Source organism: Genypterus blacodes, unplaced genomic scaffold, assembly GCF_046128005.1.
Source record: "Genypterus blacodes isolate CSIRO-AG114 ecotype Tasmania unplaced genomic scaffold, CSIRO-AGI_Gbla_v1 ptg000063l_1, whole genome shotgun sequence".
Classification (NCBI taxonomy): domain Eukaryota; kingdom Metazoa; phylum Chordata; class Actinopteri; order Ophidiiformes; family Ophidiidae; genus Genypterus; species Genypterus blacodes.
In genome coordinates, this window is record NW_027466875.1 from 1,549,930 (window position 1) to 1,570,085 (window position 20,156).

At 45.7% G+C, this 20,156-nt stretch overlaps 2 protein-coding genes across 3 annotated transcripts; both read right to left on the reverse strand.

Annotated features, from left to right (window-relative positions):
* Positions 1 to 400: 400 nt before the first annotated feature.
* rusc1 (RUN and SH3 domain containing 1) lies at positions 401 to 14,231 on the reverse strand. The gene is made up of 10 exons (XM_076154639.1): positions 11,108 to 14,231; positions 7,100 to 7,183; positions 6,872 to 6,948; positions 5,695 to 5,869; positions 5,288 to 5,393; positions 5,135 to 5,181; positions 4,548 to 5,056; positions 4,206 to 4,447; positions 3,831 to 3,998; positions 401 to 3,477 (listed from the first exon to the last, which is right to left on the reverse strand). Exons 1-10 carry the CDS (start codon positions 14,229 to 14,231, stop codon positions 3,312 to 3,314), a joined length of 4,698 nt encoding a protein of 1,565 aa, XP_076010754.1. The 3' UTR covers positions 401 to 3,311.
* A 1,928-nt stretch (positions 14,232 to 16,159) lies between these two features.
* fdps (farnesyl diphosphate synthase (farnesyl pyrophosphate synthetase, dimethylallyltranstransferase, geranyltranstransferase)) lies at positions 16,160 to 19,697 on the reverse strand. 2 transcript variants are annotated; one of them, XM_076154859.1, is made up of 10 exons: positions 19,545 to 19,697; positions 19,074 to 19,217; positions 18,830 to 18,970; positions 18,440 to 18,520; positions 18,232 to 18,354; positions 18,022 to 18,110; positions 17,710 to 17,782; positions 17,404 to 17,481; positions 17,150 to 17,284; positions 16,160 to 16,858 (listed from the first exon to the last, which is right to left on the reverse strand). In XM_076154859.1, exons 1-10 carry the CDS (start codon positions 19,545 to 19,547, stop codon positions 16,658 to 16,660), a joined length of 1,068 nt encoding a protein of 355 aa, XP_076010974.1. In that variant the 5' UTR covers positions 19,548 to 19,697; the 3' UTR covers positions 16,160 to 16,657. The 2 variants fall into 2 exon arrangements, with proteins under 2 accessions (XP_076010974.1, XP_076010973.1); XM_076154858.1 differs by lacking the exon at positions 19,545 to 19,697 and having other exon boundaries at positions 19,074 to 19,531.
* Positions 19,698 to 20,156: the final 459 nt, after the last annotated feature.

Genomic DNA, 20,156 nt, shown 5'->3' on the forward strand with positions numbered 1-20,156 from the left:
GACAGGATGGATCCACTCGGAGGCTGTTTGGTGTTGGAAGCACATCGTATGGCTCTTTCTCCTCTCCACACTTTCTGAACTTGTCCAGCCGTCCCCTGTTATGTTGGCTTGAAGAGTATTGTATTATTGCTGCAGCAGCATATGGAAATATAGAAAAACATCCCATCTTGTCATGCTACAAATCAGTGAATCTGTCATCTTCCCTGGATCTTTTGCCACCGTTCCACTTACTGTTATCAAAATCAACTCATAACTTGAATAATCTACAATAAGACACGTCTGAAAACATGTCCAGTGCCTGATCTGATATTTGTATGTTGCTTTCTGGCCGATTCATCACATATTAACGCATCTTGCCGAATCTCTGACTGAAACAATACCACTCCAACAGCAGAACAGATTGGGTTGATAATTTTTATTTTGTGTATTTACAAACAAGCACATGCAGGAGGTGGACAGTGACTGACACTACAGGGGCACTGAACTATATGCAATAGCAGGACACAGGGGATGTCTACAGGTTACACCAGAGAGAGAGCAAGGGGAGAGAGAGAGAGAGAGAGAGAGAGAAGAGAGGGTGGGAGAGAGAGAGAGAACTCGTAACACATACATACATCCACTGAAATACCAGAAAAGAACATCTGTGTAATCTAATGCAACACAGCAGCTCCGCAATAAATCTTTCCTTTGCCCATTATTCAGTGTCAGAGAAGTGCTGATTCAACTCAGTTTGTGAGGCTGCGTTATAAAGTGGGCGACACAGCTTCAGTAGAACCTGAATGCGTTTACAAAGGGAGGATTTATTTCCCTGGATTGCAACAGACTGAACCTATTTTTCTGGCATTTTAGTGTACACAAACACACACACACACACACACACACACACATACTGAACACGCGAAAATGCAGGATGTGCAGTTCCACTAATGTGCGCACACACATAGCTGCACACACACACACCCACACACACGCACATTTATAACCCAGATAGACAGAGAGAGACTAGATGGGTCAGATAGAGGGCTTAACCTTTCTGAAACCTCAAGATCAATAAATTGCACATCCAATAAATTAACAGCTTTCACACAAATGCATTTGGACTATAATCTCATATCTGGAAAATATACAAAATCAACAAAAACATTAATACAATTGAATGTGATATTAATATTTGATCTCTATCTAAACTACTGCAGACAGATCATCTCTTGTAAACACCTAGATTTTAACCATTTGATGGCAACACGGACGCAGTTTTATGGTGCTCATTTGGTTATGAGCACTGGTTTACCTCAAGTTCACTTTGGGCTGTTGCCATAGAGACGTTATTATTGCACTACATGGCACAATAACATGACATGACCTCAGTGTTACATGGTTCTATCAGGCATTTTGGTCAAAAATGAGTAAAGCACATAAACATACTCAGTGAAGGATGTTTTTTTATGTTCTTATGAGGTAAAAGGGTCAGAGGTCAGATAGCCAAACCTTAAAGCCCTGTACCTCAAAACAGATCAGATAGAACCTTCTAACACTAAAGCCACAATCAGTAAAAGAGCCTAATCGTTCAGTAGAAATACTTGAGCATGGAACCACCCTGCCAAATGAATCGGAGGCCCGATCAGTTAAAGGCAGGTTTGTTTACATTAGTGTCCATATTTCAAGGCTCTGGTTGGCTTCAGGTGTCAACTTGAATGAGCACATTAAATCAAAACCATGGATTTGTATAACAAACTAAGGGCTCCCAGTACATTTGCTCACTCATATGCATAGTCATCAATACCAAATCTAATTAATAAATATATGACACAAAGCAATGTATTTCCTATGAGCAACATTAGAATCCATATATCACTTCCACCACTACCACCATCATTAATAACAATGATTATGATAAGCAAACATGGCAGGAAGGGTTCAGGTCGATACAAACGCTGAGGTGCAAGGTGAGGACCAGCCACCAAACCTACAGACTTTACAGTAGCATTATGAATGACATTAACTGGGGCTTTATTTTCTTACTGCATTACCGTTAAAGTTCAGATAGCCTTGAACAAGAGCTGAGCATAGTTTTGTGAGGCTCCACCTTAAGTCATGTCTGCCTGGTGAGGGTTTTGGATGAGTAGAAAGATCAGCTACAGATTGCTACAGCAGTTCAAACAAACTGTTGTGTGATATTAAGTTTGCCTCTATGTTTTCTGTGGCATATATAGATATTTTCCTGCATTCATTCAGAGCATTCAGAGCACATTACAATGCATACATTGGTTAAAAGGTACGGTAATAATAATGAAGGTCAGGAATAATTGTAGGGTATAATGTCAATGGTGATACATAAAGCACACAGGAGGAAGATATTTAGATTCCGTTAAATAAACATATGTCCTTTCTGTTTGCATGTACAACAGCCACTGGATGTGTGTGTATGGAAGGTTTGGAAGGACTAAGGAGAGCGACAATGTGTTAATCCATTCATTTGTATTCATCCACTTCCTCAATGCGTCTGCTGATTTTGAGTCACTGCCTGCTTTCTCTTGTTCATCTATCTCTTATCTATAATGGGAATATCAATCTCAATTTATACACCTATGTACTGTATATAGATTTTTTTATATGTATATTTATACAGTCAAATATAATAGCAGAAACATGTCAAACACACATGGACCAGGCAATAATGGTGAGAGGTCAAAAGGGGAGAATGGTCAATAGAACACAGATCTACACAGCTACAGTTCACTACATTACTACGCAGTATGCAACAGGAGCTACGGCCCAGTACTCTACCTCCTCTTCCTCCGCTTGACAGCCGGCAATCGTGCATTCCAAATGGCAGATGCTGATATGAAAACACCTGGATGGTCTTTACCAGGACAGGCGTCGATCTCACAGAATTCCCTTATTTTCAGATCAGCAGCTCACCAGGAAGGCAGACGGGGGAAGGAAGAGCATTTAAAGGGATACTTCACCCCAAGTTCAAACATAAGGTGGATGTGGTCTAAATTTGTCTTGAGTCATTATTTCACACCATCTGCTCTATTCCTGCTGCTGAAATCCATTAAGTTAATGCTACCACACTAGATGGACTGATGGGACAAAAACTCCCTTATGTTCATAATGAGTAAATGGATGCAGTCTGCTCCTGATGCAAATAAAACAGAGCAGATGGTGTTGTGCACTGCAATTCTCACTCAAACATGCTGCAGTGAAATATCCCTTTCAGAGTAGTGGAGCCTTAACGTAACCTCTCAATATTTATCTAAAACACAATAATTTTTCGTGGATTTAGTGCAGCATTTACGGCGCCGAAGTCACATGATGAGGGAGGTGTAGCCAATAGGTATCAGCCCATCCCTGTCCCCCTGACGACAGCGAATCCAGTCTTGGTCAACGCCTCCTAAAACCACAAGCTCCTCCCCCTTAGCGAAGCTGAGCTGCGACCCTGTTCCAGTGTAGTCACACAGCATGCGTACCGACCTGGGGACAGACAGCACACAGCTGCTCAGCCTGCATGTTTACATGTACTCCAAAGATACACAAGGAGATTTGGCATCATCGTCCAAACATGATGATGCCATAATGAAAGCTTTTCGAATTTCTCAGACCATTGATTTATTTTTCCAAAACATAGTAGCATAATGTGATACATCTCCTGGTTTGTCTCTGAACTCTGGAGCCAATTAGTATCATTTCTTAAGAGTCTAATCTTTACGTTTACACAGCAAACCACTGGGGCGGCACTGGTCCAGTTGGGGCGGCAGTGGATGAGGATGCTTTACTACAAACACACATTCCATATAGCCAGCACCTTTTCTGTGTGTATGTCGTACCTGAGTGGTCTGGGTTTGTCCTTCATCTCCAGCGTCTCGACCTCGCTCTCTGGCTCCGGCTCATTTTCACCCTGGGGCGCCGCGGTTCTCCTTATTATCGGGGTGGAGCTGCTGCTCACCATTCGGGTCAGAGCTGTGACACCAGGAGCCAACCACTGAGAGGGACGCCTGGATAGACAGACAGAGAGACGAATGTAGAAAGACACACGGTGAGGTTACATCCATGTGCCGAATTCATGCAGTGAGCAGAGAGATTCCAAACAAACACAGTGGCTGATATCCCAGACTTATCTTGAGCTCTGAACATATATAATCCAGCAGCTGTAGTGTTAAAACAAAACCCCTATTATAGGAGTGTAAGCAAATACAACTAACCTGGTTGGTGGTGTGGGACCTGATGGGCTACTGGGGCTCTTAGAGGCTCCAAAGAGTCGCCCAAAACCCCAAGGAACCTGGGCTTGAGCACCACTGCTGACCTGAGCATAGTCACTTCCTGCCTGTGCTTGGAGATCTGAAGCATCCCGATTTATCTCCTCCCTTTTTTGGCTCATCTCAGCCAGGTTCTGGCTCAGTCTGCCTCCCCAGCGTATCACAGCTCCCCAACCCTGTTGGATCGCCTACGATTTCAAAAAAACAAAAACATGTCCGCTTAGTTTATTCATACATTCTGTGTGTGTCTATGTGTCTACAACTAATGAAAACCCCCCAAGCAGCTACCTGTCCCGCCTGCTGGGCAAGGCTTTCCTCCTCAATACTAGGAAGTGGTAACTCTCCAATTTCCTTCTCCTGCACCCACAAGAGCTGTGGACTGGTCTGTCCGATGCTGATCGAAGACTTTACAGGTGCTGCGTTGCTATTGAATGACTCCCCTGACCCTCCGTTCGACTGATTGGCCAAGGGTGGAGATTTTGGACTCCCATTAGCTGCCTGATGTTCTGCTTTTCCAAAGTCCACTTCTGAGAGGCTTTCAAGATAGCTGCTGCGCTGATTGTTGGAGAGAGATCCCCTGGGTGATGAGTGAAATCCTACATCTTGACATGGTGGACTGGGGATCTCTGGGCTGTGACTGTCTGCCTCTAAATGGTGGTGCTGGAAGAGCAGGTCGAGGTTAAAGGTCAGCAGGGTGAGAGGCTGCAACAGGAGGAGCAGCTCCTCAAACAGGTCCTGGCAGGAGGTCGACGACAGACGCATGAAAGAGGAAGGACGGTAATACGTCTCCAAAACATCTGAGAAAGACAAATCAGTTATTATTCATACTATTGAATACTTATACATACAATTAGCTGAAAGTGACAAAAACTCACCACTGCAAGACTGAAGGTGAGTCAGCCAGAGATAAAGGAGCTTGGTGCTACAAAAGGGAAAAAGACACAGGAATCAAGTCACATCTTTGAACTGCTGCTTGAGCAGCCGTTCAGGCTTTTGTGCTACCAGGGAGAAATACGAGGCAAACTTACTTGAGTAGGCCCAGCAGGAAAGCATTGAACCTGTGCTTGCTCTGCTTGAGCTGAGGCAACTCGCCAACTCTCACTTGTAGGTTGTACAGGGCGTGAGTTTTAAGCCCTTGAAAAACAGGAGGAGGTGATGAGGAGGAAATACAAATGAAGAGAGGGAAAGAGAATACCAAGAGAGAAAATTACAGAAGTGAGTACAAAATGCACTGAAGCTTTGGCACATAATGGCCAATCAATAGCTTCTTCCACTCTGACACTACTCAGCATTTTTCAGAGCCTAAGTCCAACTTGTATTAAATGGAATTGTGGGAAAACGAGCAAGTGATGAAAACCAGGACTAAGAAATAAAACCCATAAAGCTCAATATCTAATTTTTCATATAAGCTTCAGAAGCTCTTAGTGGTACCTACCTGACCTGGTAGAGGCCTGGACCAAAGCCCAGGCTGAATTTGGCCTCCTGCCTGCAATCAGGTCACTCTGGTGGGGCTTTAGGCCATCAGACAGCAAGCTGTGCAGGGCGGGGCAGAGACACTGCAGCACCAGGCGGCCCAGAGATGGATTGATGCTGCTGTCTCCTGATAAGGCCTGGGGAGAAGAGAGGAGAGGAGAGGGGAGGGGAGGAGAGGAGTGGAGAGGAGAGGAGAGGAGAGGAGAGGAGAGGAGAGGAGAGGAGAGGAGGATTGTGGGAAAGTGGGATACAAAGAGGAAGATGTGCAGTGATGTTAGGAGAGAGAAGAATTGATGCAAGACGGTGACTCGGGTAAGAGAGGGAAGGAAACGGGACACATAGAAGGGGTGAGACAAACACAGGGTTGGTTTGATGTGATTTTGGTGGGTGGTAGATGGAGTTAGTAGTACTAATGAAATTGTGCTGACTGAGAGTTTAGGTCATCTAAGATAATCTAGTACCTTGTTAATGGAGAAAGACTGAGGAGAGATAAAACAAAATATCGAGAGTCAGAATGAGAAGGAAAGGAGGGAAAGGGATTCAAAGGTAAGCAATGAATTCAGTTTTCACCATGGACTTCCTTCTATATCCAGACTGCTAATACACCATGAAAGGTGACGTATAGTAGAGTGCAAAACTCAGAAACCATCCTTCCCTCTGCTTACCTTGCAAACAGCATCTCTATCAGACACATATCAATTCTGTTTCCATTCATTATGTTTCCATTCAGAACTATATACTGTGTATTATTGAAGGATGGAGTGGAGGCTATAAGGTTCAGAATATTAGTTCATGCTTCTGATAGCATTTCTGAAATTCAATGCTCGATTGTAACTCCAGATTTTACCTTCACTCTTCACTCTCACCTCCTCCATGCAGCTAATCTGCAGTTTGATCTACATACACACAAATATTTCTTTTGGACATTTTAGGAAAAAAATCTAATATAAAATAATAATAATAATCAATCTGCTTTCTTTCTGTGTTGAGAACACAAAGCTGTAACATGTTTGTCAACCGGAAGGATTGGACGACTCTCAAAAGGGTGACCACTGATTTTTGTAAATCTCTCAAAATGAATCAAACAAACACTAAACTCAGCCGCTCAAATGGCCAAGTGGGATTCATCAGTGACTGACCTTCTGAACTACGGTCCGAGAGGAACTGAACTGGGCCAAGATGGCGTCCACTGCCACACTGACTGCACTGACCAGAGCTGGAGGACAAAAACAAAAGTGCACATTAAACATTGAAAGCTGCAGATGTCAAAGACAAACAACAATTCCCAGCAGTATTAGCAGGACACGCACGTCTGCAAAAACACACACCTTTCTTTTCCTGCAGACACAGAGAGGACAGGCCGACACCTCTCATCGGATGATTCACACCTTCGCCCATCCAGGACGTCTCTTCCCTCTGTACGGAGCCAGCGAAGGAGACGCTGCGAACAGCTGAGAGTGACAGTAAGAGAAGACGTACAGCCGATTACAGAACCACACAACAGGAGAAAAACAATCACAATAGCTTTAAATACCACAACTAAAGAATTATTAGTAGGAGCAATTAAGCAATGAGAAGCACTGGAGTAAGCAGGGAGAAGCAGATGGTGTTACTGCAGCTACACAAGTACACACGTACGGTAAACACTGGTGCACTGCGGTGACCTTTCCACACCTGCATCGGTAAAGACTATTATTGTATAAATCAGGGACAGACAGGATCCCATGCATTAACCTCAACTCGCATTACACTGGCACGCTCATACACACTCAGGTTTACTTACAAATAGGATTGTAAAGGCTACCACATCCTCCAAGTCGGACACAACATGTGCAAAAGGCAGACCTGTCCAGTGTGACTTTTAAATATATTTATTCATATAAATTAGCTATATAAATGCAAACATACACATAAAAAGCAGGATTGAATGCTTGTACACGTTTATATTGACATCATCCGGTTGTGCTCTGCATGAAATGTACGTGTCCAATTTACACACCATGCAAAAATATAAGGTAATAAAAACAACACGACAACAGATCAGTCAGACGGACACAAAAACAGAGACAGTGTAAGAGAGTAAGAGAGTGTTGAGAGTGACTGCACTGACACCCTCCGACACAAGCAGCTGTTACCCTTTGAGGGCTCTTTACAGATTTGAAAGGACAGGTGTAGGTGAGACGAATCAGATGAGCTGCCTCTTTCTGCACAACACAGCTACAGTTAACAAACGCCTTCAAATCTGCAAATCCCCCGGGTTAAAGAGTGAGGAAAATATCACACGAGTCAGAGAATAGAGACATATATGACAAGACACAACAACAGTTAGACGTACATGCAAGCAAGATGTCAGACAGAGAGTGTAAGATGCAGGGAGAGAGGAGAGAGAGAAATCTTACTCGGCACGCGTGGCTGCAGAGGAGCCTGGTAGAGTTTTGGGGGCAGGGGGGGTGCCCTGGGCGGTATAGGAGGGTACAGGTTGGGATAGTAGAGGGGAGCAGCCAGGGCAGGTAAGGTGTGTGAGCGGGGGAAAAGCGGGGAGTTGAGGCAGGAATCTGCCACCCCTGGAGGGGGCGCACCAGAGCGCTGGGGAGGAGAGAGCGCTCCGATAGGGGAGAGGCGGGGAGGGGCCCCCCTGTGCAGAGGGCAGTTTTTGGGGTGGTAGAGAAAGTAGGTTGGGAGAGGAGGAAGTGCTTTGGATGTCCTAATCTTGTTGCTGTTGTGGTCCGTATGAGACGCCGAATGTGAATGTGTATGTTTGTCTGTGCTGCTTGTGTACAGTGAGTCCTGAGTACTCAGTAGGTTTGAGTATGTCATCATGGTGTCAATGTTCTTATAGGGGGTGGTGCAGCCTGGTGCTTCTGCGGTGCCACTCACAGGTGTGTGTGACTCATTGAGCTTGTGTGTGTTTGTGTGCTTCTCTGAATCGGAGTAAAAATTAACGACAGAGTCAGAGTCCAGGTGTTCTTTGGTTTTGGAATCACTGATCTCTTGGTATGCAGAGTCTATATTCTGCTTACATTTATTTCCAAAAGAGTGAGGCGTGTCTTCAATAATATCAGCCAGGGATTCATAGGTAAACTCAGGACTTAGATCAGTGTTGGAATCAGCCCTGGCCCACTGTGGGGTCCAGTGTTTATCTGTGGACTCCCTGCCTACATGTTTGTGGGGCCTGGGGCCTGTAAGCGGGTGGGAATTACAGTAGCCTGGGCGAAAAGAAGGGGCGGCAGTGTGGAGGAAGTAGGGTTGTGAGGAGCGGGCAAGGGACAGCGGGGGTGAGGAAACTATATTTTTATATGGGTAAGAGAGGTCAATATGGTGAGATATTGGAGTCAGAATGGAGAGGCAGGCACACAAGCAAGGTGAAAGCATGGATAAACAACGGAAACAACAGGTGAGAGGTGAAAGGTGAGGAAAACGAGGAAGAAAGAGAGTAAAAATGTGACAAATAAATGGGAAGGAGAGAGAGATGCAGAAAATGTTAGTGTCTGTCCAGAGAAAAATGCACATTCATGAGTGTACTCCAGCAGAAACTGTCATTATGCAACAACATGCAGTAAATGCAGTATTTCAACAGTATTTCAGACATTTGGATTAACAGTTACACATTGACAGTCATGGAGCTGATTTATGAAGAGCGATAACTGCGGCTTTTGGGTTGGACAGACTGGAAACCATAAAAGAATAATTACTACGCAGTCTCACATATGCACATTAGGAACACTAAAACTGTCCGTCGCCTCCTGTATTTATGGTGGAAATGTGATTGAAGTGCCCTCATCAATCAGAAAAAGTGTAGTGAAGGTTGGACTCTCTCCTATATTTACATTGAGACTAATGAATATGAAGCAGAAACCACACTGCAGTGAACGCTGCTGCTGCACCACCTCTGGATCACATTCTTCCTCTCCTCTCCTCTCCCTCTGGCCTGCCTATGTTTTTACTTCTCCCCCCCCCCTCCCCCTCCCATCTTTCCTCTCCCTCCCCTCCCTCCCTCCCCCCACTCCAGCAGTCCAGAGAACAGTGTAATGCTGAGTCAGTCGCCTGATGGCAGAGTTCTGTCCGTTCCTGCTTAATCAGAGTCTGTTTGGCTCCAGATTCAGACTCTGGCAGCAACATCTGAATCAACACTTAAATACCTGTGACAGACTGCTAAGCTATGGGCAACAAAAAGAACTAAAAAGCAACCATACCTTAGTTTGACTTGAGCTGAAGTGAAACCTACACATGTTACTTCCTATGTTTGTGACACTGGCTCTCTGTAATTGGCTGTTGAAGTAAGATCCGCCCCCTAAACTCTTAAAGGTATACAAGCCTATTTCCAACCAGCTGATGTCTTTTGAGTTTGCTGTAAAATCCACTCATTTTAGGGCCCATTACTCAATCTTTTATTCAGTTTGTGTAATAAGAATAATACTGTGTACATTATAGATTATGTCCTTATAAACTAGGAGCACTGGGAGCCATTTAGCTCTGGAAGAGGCTGATCCATTTAAAAGGAGCACTGGCCCTAATTCTGTCTGAACATTGGCAATCTGACCCTAAATTGCTCTGTACCACAGGACCGTATGAGATAAGTAACTTGATCTGCGCTATCTATCTATGGGAGGGGAGGATGAGGGATGAGGGATGAGGAGAGCGGAAAGACAAACAAGCATCCCAGGCTGAAGAGATTTAAACAAGTAAAGCAAATGGAAAAGGTGATGAAGCTTGAAAACACATGTAGGCAAGGAGGAAAGAGAAAGCATGAAATTAATTTAGAGGGGGAAGTGAAGAGGGAAAGATGGAGACTACAGTAGAGATGCAGAGAGCTGAGTGGGCACTACATTACCCCCTCCCGTTGGTCTGAGGAGTGGATGAATAATTGAATATAAGGCGGTGATGACATCACGCTCCCATAAGCAGGAAATACTGGCTGGAAAGGTTCCAACCTCTCCCTTCTCCCTGCATTACCTTCACTCCCTGCCCCTGTATGCCTCAACCTCTCACCCTCTGTCACGTACCATTTCCAGCTGACATCACCTTCCTCCATCTGAACTCACCCTCTGTTTGTTCCTCCTCATCTTTTCTCCATTATATCACCCTTTCCCATCTCTTTTACCCTATTTCTCTTTCATGTCATATATCATTTCCATACATTTACATTCCTACAATTGTACAGTCCAAGAATATGACTTGTGCTTCTCTGAGGAAGTAAAGGAGCAGACTTTCCCTCCATCTGCCACTCCCTGTCATCTGCCCGTTCCAGATTTGCTGTGCGGTCCAAGTAACACTGAGATACTTTGATGTGTTTATTTTCTCCAATGCATGCGTCATCAAAATCAAATTCAACTGCCTCTTTTATTATCACATTCACCATCAAACATCATACTCACCTGTAGATCTCGATTCCAGAGTCCTTTCTCCATCAGCTCGACCTCTCACCTCAGCCTCTTCTTCCACTTCTCCCTCCTTCCCTTCCCTCTCTTCCCTCTCTTCCCTTTCTTCCCTCTTAACGTCTTCACTTTTCCACTCTCCGCCTGTTGTCCACAGGCTGTTGTCACTGACTGAACAGCCAATCTTCTGTGAGTGGCATAGCACCGGTTTTCCACATTGCTCATCAGCTCTCCGGAGCATTTCCTTCAGGGCAGCCATGGAGGTGAGGGCCGGAGGAGGCTGCATGAATATAGCCTGGGCCTGAGAGGTGTACTCCCATTGGTTGCCATCAGTGCCTGCCTTCTCTCTCCTCCACTTTAAGTTGTATAATATGTCTGGATCCGGGGTAATGACAGAGGGGTCAGGATCTGGATCAGTAATCACTTTAGTTTGGGGGGAGGAGCTCTTATTGCGGAAACGCATCTCTTTGAAGGTTGTGACCTTTGGACCTAATCCTGAAGATGACCCTGTTGAAGTGACCTTCTTTGGGGTTTCCATCTGAGATCTTCTCATTTCCAGGGGTGGAGGCCGTGATGTAGCGTTGTTGTCAGGTGTGAAAGCGATGAGCCAATCAAATCGCTCAGGCTGAGCAGAATTGGCCAGGAGAGTGCTGACTTTCATAGGTGGCACGGAGGGAGGGATTGGGGGTAAAGGGCGGGGGGGAGGGGGAGGAGGTGGTGTGCCTGGTAACTCAGAGGGATAATGGAAAGATTCAAAGCTTGTGTTCTTCACATTAGTCTCACAAGTATTGCTAAAATCGGTGATGTAGTAAGGTTCAGAACTTAGAGGGCTATTCCTCTTCCTTCTCCTTGCCATCTGAGTAAATGAAGTGGTTCTCTGGGTGTTCATGCTCTCTTCTATCTTTTTTCCTTCTTCAGCCTCTCCAAGTACATCCATCCTTCCATCCCAGTCCAGCTTGCCTCTGCAGCTCCATCCATCTCTGTCTATCATGTCTGAGTCAAAATCCTTTTCATGCTCCCTGTTGTCCTTCTGCCTGTACTCATGCAGCTCCACGGCCTTGGGTCGGGTCAGACTTGCGCCTTCTCCGTCATCGTCTAACCCCCCAACACAGACGCCGAGCTCAGGGCTAAGTTTAAGGAGCTCAGCCTGTGTCAACCCAGCGAGCATCAAGAGCTTACGGATTTCAACATCCAACGCATGGAAGGAGGGCGGAGGAGGCAGGGAAGGTGGAGGTGGTATGGTAGGGGGAGATGTGGAAGAAGAGAATGAGATAACAGGTGGAGGTGGTAATGGTGGGGGGCGAGTGGTGGGGGGCGGGAGGGAAAAGGGAGTCTTTTCCTGGTCGGCCTGGAGAGCGGCGAGCCTCTTCGCTTCTTTCCTAGCAAGGTGTCGCCTTCGAGGGGGAGGAATGGGAGGAATTGAGGCAGGGATGGATGGAGGCGGAGAAGGAGTGGTATAGAGGGTGAGATAAGGGATGGGCTTTGACGCAGGGAGAGGAGGAATAGAGGGGGGAGATGGAGGAAGGGGTTTCTCGCACCTGAAAGTAGTGAAAGTCGGGGACGAGGAGTTAGGGGAAAAGGTAGACAAGGTGGGAGAGGTGGAGACAGCAATTGAGGTGGTCTCCCTGCTGATGTTGATGTAGGTGTGGAGGTCAGAGCTCACACTGGCATGACGAGCTGGAGGTTTGGGGGGTCTAGGGGGCGGCTCAGCGGGAGAAGGGGTAAGGGAATCTGGAGCAAGAGGATCATCACAATCTGATGGAGCAGTGAGGTCAACCCCAGCATCGGAAAACTCCTGAGACTCTCTCATCATTCCATCGTGGCTTTTATAGAGCTTCCAAGGAATGTCAATATTTCCCATTTCATCCAAAACATCTGAAAGGTCCTGCTCTTCGAGATTCAGATCCAACCCCTTCTCGTGGAGTCTGGCAAAGTAAGCCAGTTTCACTTCCCTGTTCACTTTCTCTAAGCGGTCCAGGTGGTCTAACCGATCCCTCAACACATCCCAATGTTGCTCCCCCTCCAGATCCCAGCGAGCCACTTGGATCACCTGGCTAAAGCGTTCCATTTTACCAAACTCCCCTACTGACTCCAAGAAGTCAAGCAAGCCTAGTTTGGTAACCTCCGAGTCTAAATGTCCCATGTCTTCTTTTACTCCAAAGTAGTCAGGAGACGGGGAGTCAAGGGCAGATGGGTAGCCCTCATCTGGAGAGCAGGAGGTGTGTGATGTTACCAAGAAGGGATTGTGGCTTAGGGGCAGAGATGGGGGTGAACGCGTGGGAGGCTGGCATTCAGCAGCTTGAGGAAGTGATCGATCTTTCAAGGATGGGAAAGCGGACAGGTCATCTTGGTCGTGGGAAGAGCACATGGAGGCAGACTGATCCCCACAGTCTGACTCCAGGTCAGAGCAGGAGCTGATGGACGTGGAGGATGAGGATGTAGAAGAGGAGAGTGAGAGCTCCAAGAGGGAGGGGGGACCGTCACAGCATGAGGGGACCAAGGTGTCATCATCTTCATCATCGTCGTCATCATCATCGTCGCCATTAGCATTAGCAACCTCATCTTCATCTTTGTCAACATCTGCAGCAATATCAATATCCGCACTGCTCTCTTCTTCGTCTTCATCTTCCCCTACCTTTACCTTTGTCTTGTTGTCAACATCAATGTGTTGTTCTGTATCTGTATCCTTCTCTATGTCTTCTGGACTGGCAACAGGGCAGGCAGAGGGCTTCAGATGTGGTTTTGAGGGAGGCTGAGGTTCCTTGGCTCCTTTCCCATCCTGTTTCAGGGTAAGTGGTGACGGAGGCTGAAGCAGAAGTTGCCGTCTGAAAGAGATGGTGTTGTTGTTGTTGTGGTTGTGGTTGAACATGCTGTTGTTGTCCTGTGGGGAACGGCCATCACAACACAGGCATGGGAGGTTTGGCTCATTGCAATTGGGGTCAAGGGGGAGAACAGAGGGAGCAGCAGGAACAGGTGCAGGTGCAGGGGGAGGTGCAATTTTGGAAGCTGCAGATGCACGAGCACTCTTGGGTTTGGCTTTAGCTAAGCTGGATGTGGTAGGAGCCTGTTTTTGTAAACCCAGCCTGGACTGGACTCCCAGTGGAGCTCGAGGCTGAACACCCATCCTGGTCCTGACAGGTGCAGAAGGGCCTTTGGTTACCCGGCGTGGTGAAGAAGTGCCAATTGTGTTCATATTCTTATCCTCCCTCTGAAACCCTGGACCTTTAGACTTTGTCTCAGTTGTCCGTCTGGTTGTGTTGAAGCGGCGTGGCCTTGAAGGCTGTGAGGAGCAGCTAGACGACTGCATTTTGGATTTGGGGTGTCTTTGGATGCTCAGATAATATTGTTGCTATAGAAACAATGGTTCTGAAGGCTGGATAGATCCAAACTGTGACTCGCGGTGCCGATCACATCTTGGCTCAACTCCCAAGACCCTGCAACATCAAAGAAGACACGCAGTGAGAAGACTAGGCTTGACTCATCAGAGAACATCTCTTTGTTCAACACATTTTTAAATCAGTCTACATAGTTCAAATTACACCCACAGTCTGCATTACTCATTAAAGCTCAGCTGCCTCTGAGCTTTCTGCTTTATACTTATCACAGTCCTGGGAGTAAGGAACAGTGGAACAAACACATACTGTCTGTTGTCTGCTGAACCTCTCAGTATTACTATAAAAGCACATTCCTCTTCCAAACATACATGACATGTCAGCAGCTAAAAGGGGAAGAATAATGTTGTAATTAGAGCATGTGGAAATGACTTGGAATGAAATGTAATCCTGAAACAATATAGATCTGCAATGTTCCAATTAGATTAATAGCTTCCTTCGATGTATTCAGCAAATTTGCCTTCATTTTGGATGCAGTTTCTGCACAGCATAAGCAACCAAACCGTCTGTTGTAGATTTTTACATTGGTCATCAAATGCCCAATCACATATACAACAAATATCTTCAATCTGTTCCCTTTATCTCTATAATAATCTGCTGATTTACAGCCTAGTAACTGTCACTCACAACTCTCATTATCTTGCCTATGATGTCCTCCTTCACTGAGTCATGTTAGTCATACACGGTCAGGCTGGCTCCATCTGTGCCACTCCATCCTCACAAAGTGACATGAAGGGAGCAGGTGTACATCAGAATAAATGACATCAAAACCCATATCCACAGATTAACGCACATTCAGGTGGAGCATGAAACACTCAGGCAGCAATCCAGAAGCTCATCCTCAGAGCTCATCCACAGAAGGCTACTGCTCACAGATGCCCTTCACACCAGCAGAGAATATCAATCACGGAGGTGCTTCTGTCGGTAATGGCCATTTCAAACCAATTTGAGGAAACAAAAACAGCCCCGTGTCGTGTGTAATCCGGCCATCCGGCGCTCAGTGCCGTGCATGTATTGATCCTATGGCCGATGGAGATGGGGAGGATGGAGGATGGGAAGGGAGGGGGGTTACCAAGCCGCATCGTCCTCATATCTAGGCCCCTGCGCCCCGTTAGAACTCACATATAACACGCAATATATGGGAAACGACCATTTACGGGCTCCAACTATAAAGCGCTGAAGGAATGTCGGTGTTTGTCGCGGCGTTGCGTGTTTGTCGGTCCGCCTGTGGTTTGGATGTAAATATGCAGATGAGACTGACCCGTGCAGATGTGTTTAAAAACAACGCAATATGACAAGAGAATCAATAAACAAGCACGGACAGCCATGAACTCACGGTCGGATTGAGGTGAAGATGGATGAAGGAGGCCATCGGATCGTCTCCTCTCTCACATCCCAGTCCGTGTGAACGAGAATCTCCCTGCGATGGTAACAGCCACAGCGTCGGTGTTCTCGCGAGCATCCACCAAAGCGACGTCAACACACACGCAAAAACACACACGCAAAAACACACACACACACAAATCACAACCAAACAACAGCCCTCGCTAGCTTCATGACGTTTCCGTCGTCTTGAATAATTACCAGAATTTGTGCATTTATTTACACGTAGGGTACAAAGACCAATGAGCAAACAAAATTAAAAAGAAATGGAGCTCTCTTGATCTCAATTGTATTTATTTTTTATACAGTTTGTAGACTTTACAGCAAATACAGTATATAAAATATAAAGGGTTTAATTTCACCTGGTTTAAAATATTTTTGTCTAATCAAAACAACATGACGTCAAAGTTTCTTGCATCTTCATGATACCATGCATGCCTCAAGGTGGCGCAATACGGAAGCGAAACAAGGCAACCAAAGCCATTCTTATTGAATCAGCTGGATTCATGAGTGGCACAATTAAACAGTCAACAATGCACCAACTTCAATAAATACTTAGAGAGAAAAAAGACAGACTACTTTATAACATTTACCAGCACGAATCCAACATTTCCACACATCCCCAGTTCACTTTTATGGAGTCAGAGCCGCTTTAAAAATACTAAAAGGTGTTGAGCTGTGCGGCTTATAAAAGTCAAAAGAGAAGCAGAGCAGCTAAACGTAACTAAATCGATAGGATGCTGTTCATAAAAAGTCACTTCAGATCACATTTCTCTCATTTGTTTCTCTTGTATATTTTTTTGGCAAAGTTGAGGAACACTTGATGCGGGAGGTTTTGGGCGTGACGGGCGATGAGTTTCTGTAGCCGCTGGTAGCTCTCTTCTTCATAGGTTTGATAGAGCGTGGGCAGCTGCAGCGTGTTGTACAGCGCTTTGACCTTTTCCACGCTGGCTTCATCATGGCGTCCGTAACAGGTCTGGGGGAGTAAAAGTGAAAATTAACATTTGTTAATGTAGGCAAAGTCTCAACTTGACAGGCGTGTGGTTGCAACACTTGTCACAGGAGGCCAAGGTTGAAGGGTCACCAGTTCCACCATGACCACCCTTTGATTGTACAGAGTGATATCGTTTACGCTTTGAAATAAGTTTTATCTCAGTATGTTTGAGGAACAGGATCCTTGCACAAGACTCTATACACAGGTTGCAGACACACACTCTCAGCACGTTCACAGTACTATTGTAGTAAGAGTTGTGCTATGAAGCGTCACCTCTAGCTCCGCCCTCTGCTCTGGGGTCATGTTTTCCAGCGCCGTCACCACCAGCCAGCTGCACTTGTTATCCTGAATGTCTGTGCCAATCTTCCCGGTCACAGCAGGGTCACCGTAGCAGTCCAGGTAGTCATCCTGGCCCATCAGAGATTGATTATATTCTGTTACATATTGCCTACTTGGCCACATATTCTTCACTGTGGGCAGCAAGTTAATAAGAAAATGACAAATAATGCATGTGTGAACTAAATTACCTGTATTTGGAAGAACTCTCCCATCTCTAGTAAGATATGCTTGGCATTTTTGTGTTCCTCTTCACTCACAATTCCAGCCTACAAGAAATAAATAAATCGGAAACACTCAATGTAATAAATAAAATGTGTTGAATAGTACAACTGAGATGAAAGTGGGAACAATAGTATGAATAATAAAATGAGAATAACATTTCAGAGGAGGACTTTATTTCCCTGCCAACACAGCATACAGGTCAAAAATATGCAACCTTTCCATTACACTCACTTCCTAAATGTTGTGTTCAGGTGTAGCACAGAAACACTCACCATGTACATTGCAGCTGCTACTGGAAGGTAAAAGGAGTAGAAGGCAGTCTTGTATTTTACAATAGCTGTATACCTGAGAGAAGAAGGAGAAGAAGATGAGATAAGAAAAGATATTCCTTTATTCATCCCTCAACGGAGAAATTCACATGTTGTGGGACGAAGGAGGAGAGCGAAGAGAAGAAGAGTCTATATGTGCACTTGTTTTAGCAGCAGCTCATTTCTCAGCAAATACAAGTCTGATAAGGTGCTTTTTGTCCAATATTCTCATTATATTCTAAGTTAAAAAAATCTCTTTGCCTTCTTCCTTCTTACCTCTCCATGGTGAATCTGTTCAGGTCAATCTGACCAGGGGGGGCAGTCATGAGGTCCAGAGCTTGGCCCAGCTCGGTCTGGAAGGAAGTCTGAAACATAAAGATACAGTGAGAACCCTGTGTGTGTGTGTGTGTGTGTGTGTGTGTGTGTGTGTGTGTGTGTGTGTGTGTGTGTGTGTGCGTGTGTACTAAAGTCAAGATTTAACAGTACCTCAGTGAACAGCTCCAGTAGGTTGACATAATATGGCTGGTCCCTGCAATGCCTACGGAGTATCCTGTAGATTGACCCCTCCAGGAGAAATGAATCATTGATGGCAAACAGACCGATGCCATCCTGAAAGACAAACAGAAGGGACTTAAAACTACAGATGGAGTGCAAAATAATGCAGTCTCTTTTTCTGAATTATATGAAGCCTCACTTTCTTGTACCAACAGGGCTGTCCTCTCCGAGTAACAGAGGCATCCATCATGTCGTCAGCCACAAGGAAAAATGCTTGCAGCTAAAATGAACAGAAACAGAACCGGTTACAATGCAGTGTTTCAGGGTATTTGTCAAGGATTATGTCTGTACTACTGTCCCGTTGACACATGAAACTCTAACTCTAACAAATACTATCAGAGAAGGACCATGTTAACCCTGAGACAGCCTTTCAGTTTCATTATGCTCACTAGTGTTCTGCAAGATTACACCCAAAGCTTCCATGGCAGCACACAGGTACAGCACACAGGTACAGCACACAGGTACAGCACACAGGTACAGCACATAGGTACAGCACATAGGTACAGCACATGCCCGCCCCGCCCCTCACCAGTTCGATGCACCAGCCCGCCAGTAGAGCTTTCTGCACCGCGTCCTGGGCGAGCCGGGTGGGCGGGACGAGCTCCCGCAAGGAGCCAATCACAGACAGGCCCCGGTTCCTTTTCCCTCCTGGAGTATTGTACAGCAAAACCTGTAATGAAACCATGCAAAGACAAACACCCTGAAGCGACACAGTGATCGGCACTTGTCAGAAAGAGATAGGAGGTTGGTGGAGGCGATCAAACATCCTGTACCTCTCTGAGCCTGTTCATGGCGTCATCAAGCACAGGATCACTGATGTCCCCCTGTGTCAGCTCCGTCACCAGCTCCTCAAACTGAGCTTCAAATAGCTGCGGGTCCGACAGCAACGAGGCTTTGTGGTTGGTCGTGGCGTCTCCCTGTATAGAAGAAGAGGTGTACAGCGGGGAAACATGGGGTGATCTGAGCGGAGACACTGCCAGACCCGCGATCCGGATTAGCTTCGGGGCTCGAGTGAGCAAACTCAACAAGCATTTCATTCTCAAGCAGCTCAAAGGGTCGAAATCCCAGCTGTTCAAACTACACAACGCTATATGCAGTAAAGCAGCGGGTCGAGCTCCATCATGGTCAAGCGGCGGTGAAGGGAAACACTGTTATTTCCTGCCAGGTTACCTTTGCAGTGCATCAGCCTGCTTTGGTTCCTACCTACAACTACTTCCTTTAAAGAGGTATTTTAATATTCTTACCATGATAAATGTGTCTTCTCGAACAGATGAGAGTCTCACAGAATAATTACTTTTCTTCTATTTGTTTTCTTAAAATCTTTCTGTCAAACTAGCGCCGGTGGCCGGAACCAAAACCCGGGATGCGCAGATTGTAGTTTATAACCGCGCTGCTGTCCGTTTTATTACAAAGCCACTGGACTAACTTTCCCAACATGCCTTGCGAAGGGGTGAGTGTGGGCGGGGCTTCGGAAGACTCCATTTGACATCGATCGCGCTCATTGGCCAGACGTATCGTACCAGGATGGGCTTTCATCCTCGCTGGCCAATAGGATCACAAAGAGGGCGGAGTTTAAAAGCGCCTCAGTTATTTAGAGTTAATGACGTGGAGATAAACACAAAAAGAGCAAAAGATTGAAGAGTAATTGTGGAAAAGCACATTCAAAGGTCCACGGCGTGTGTAACATGTCAACACGGTGACACAGACTTGTTATGTATAATTTATTTAATATGTTGAAATACACAACTTGCATTAAAAGTTTTTCCATTGACACTGCATTTAAAATCTGGAATAGGTGTCATATGTAGATACATTTATTATTCAGGTTTCAAGGCTTCATCCTGCTAAGCCTGCCA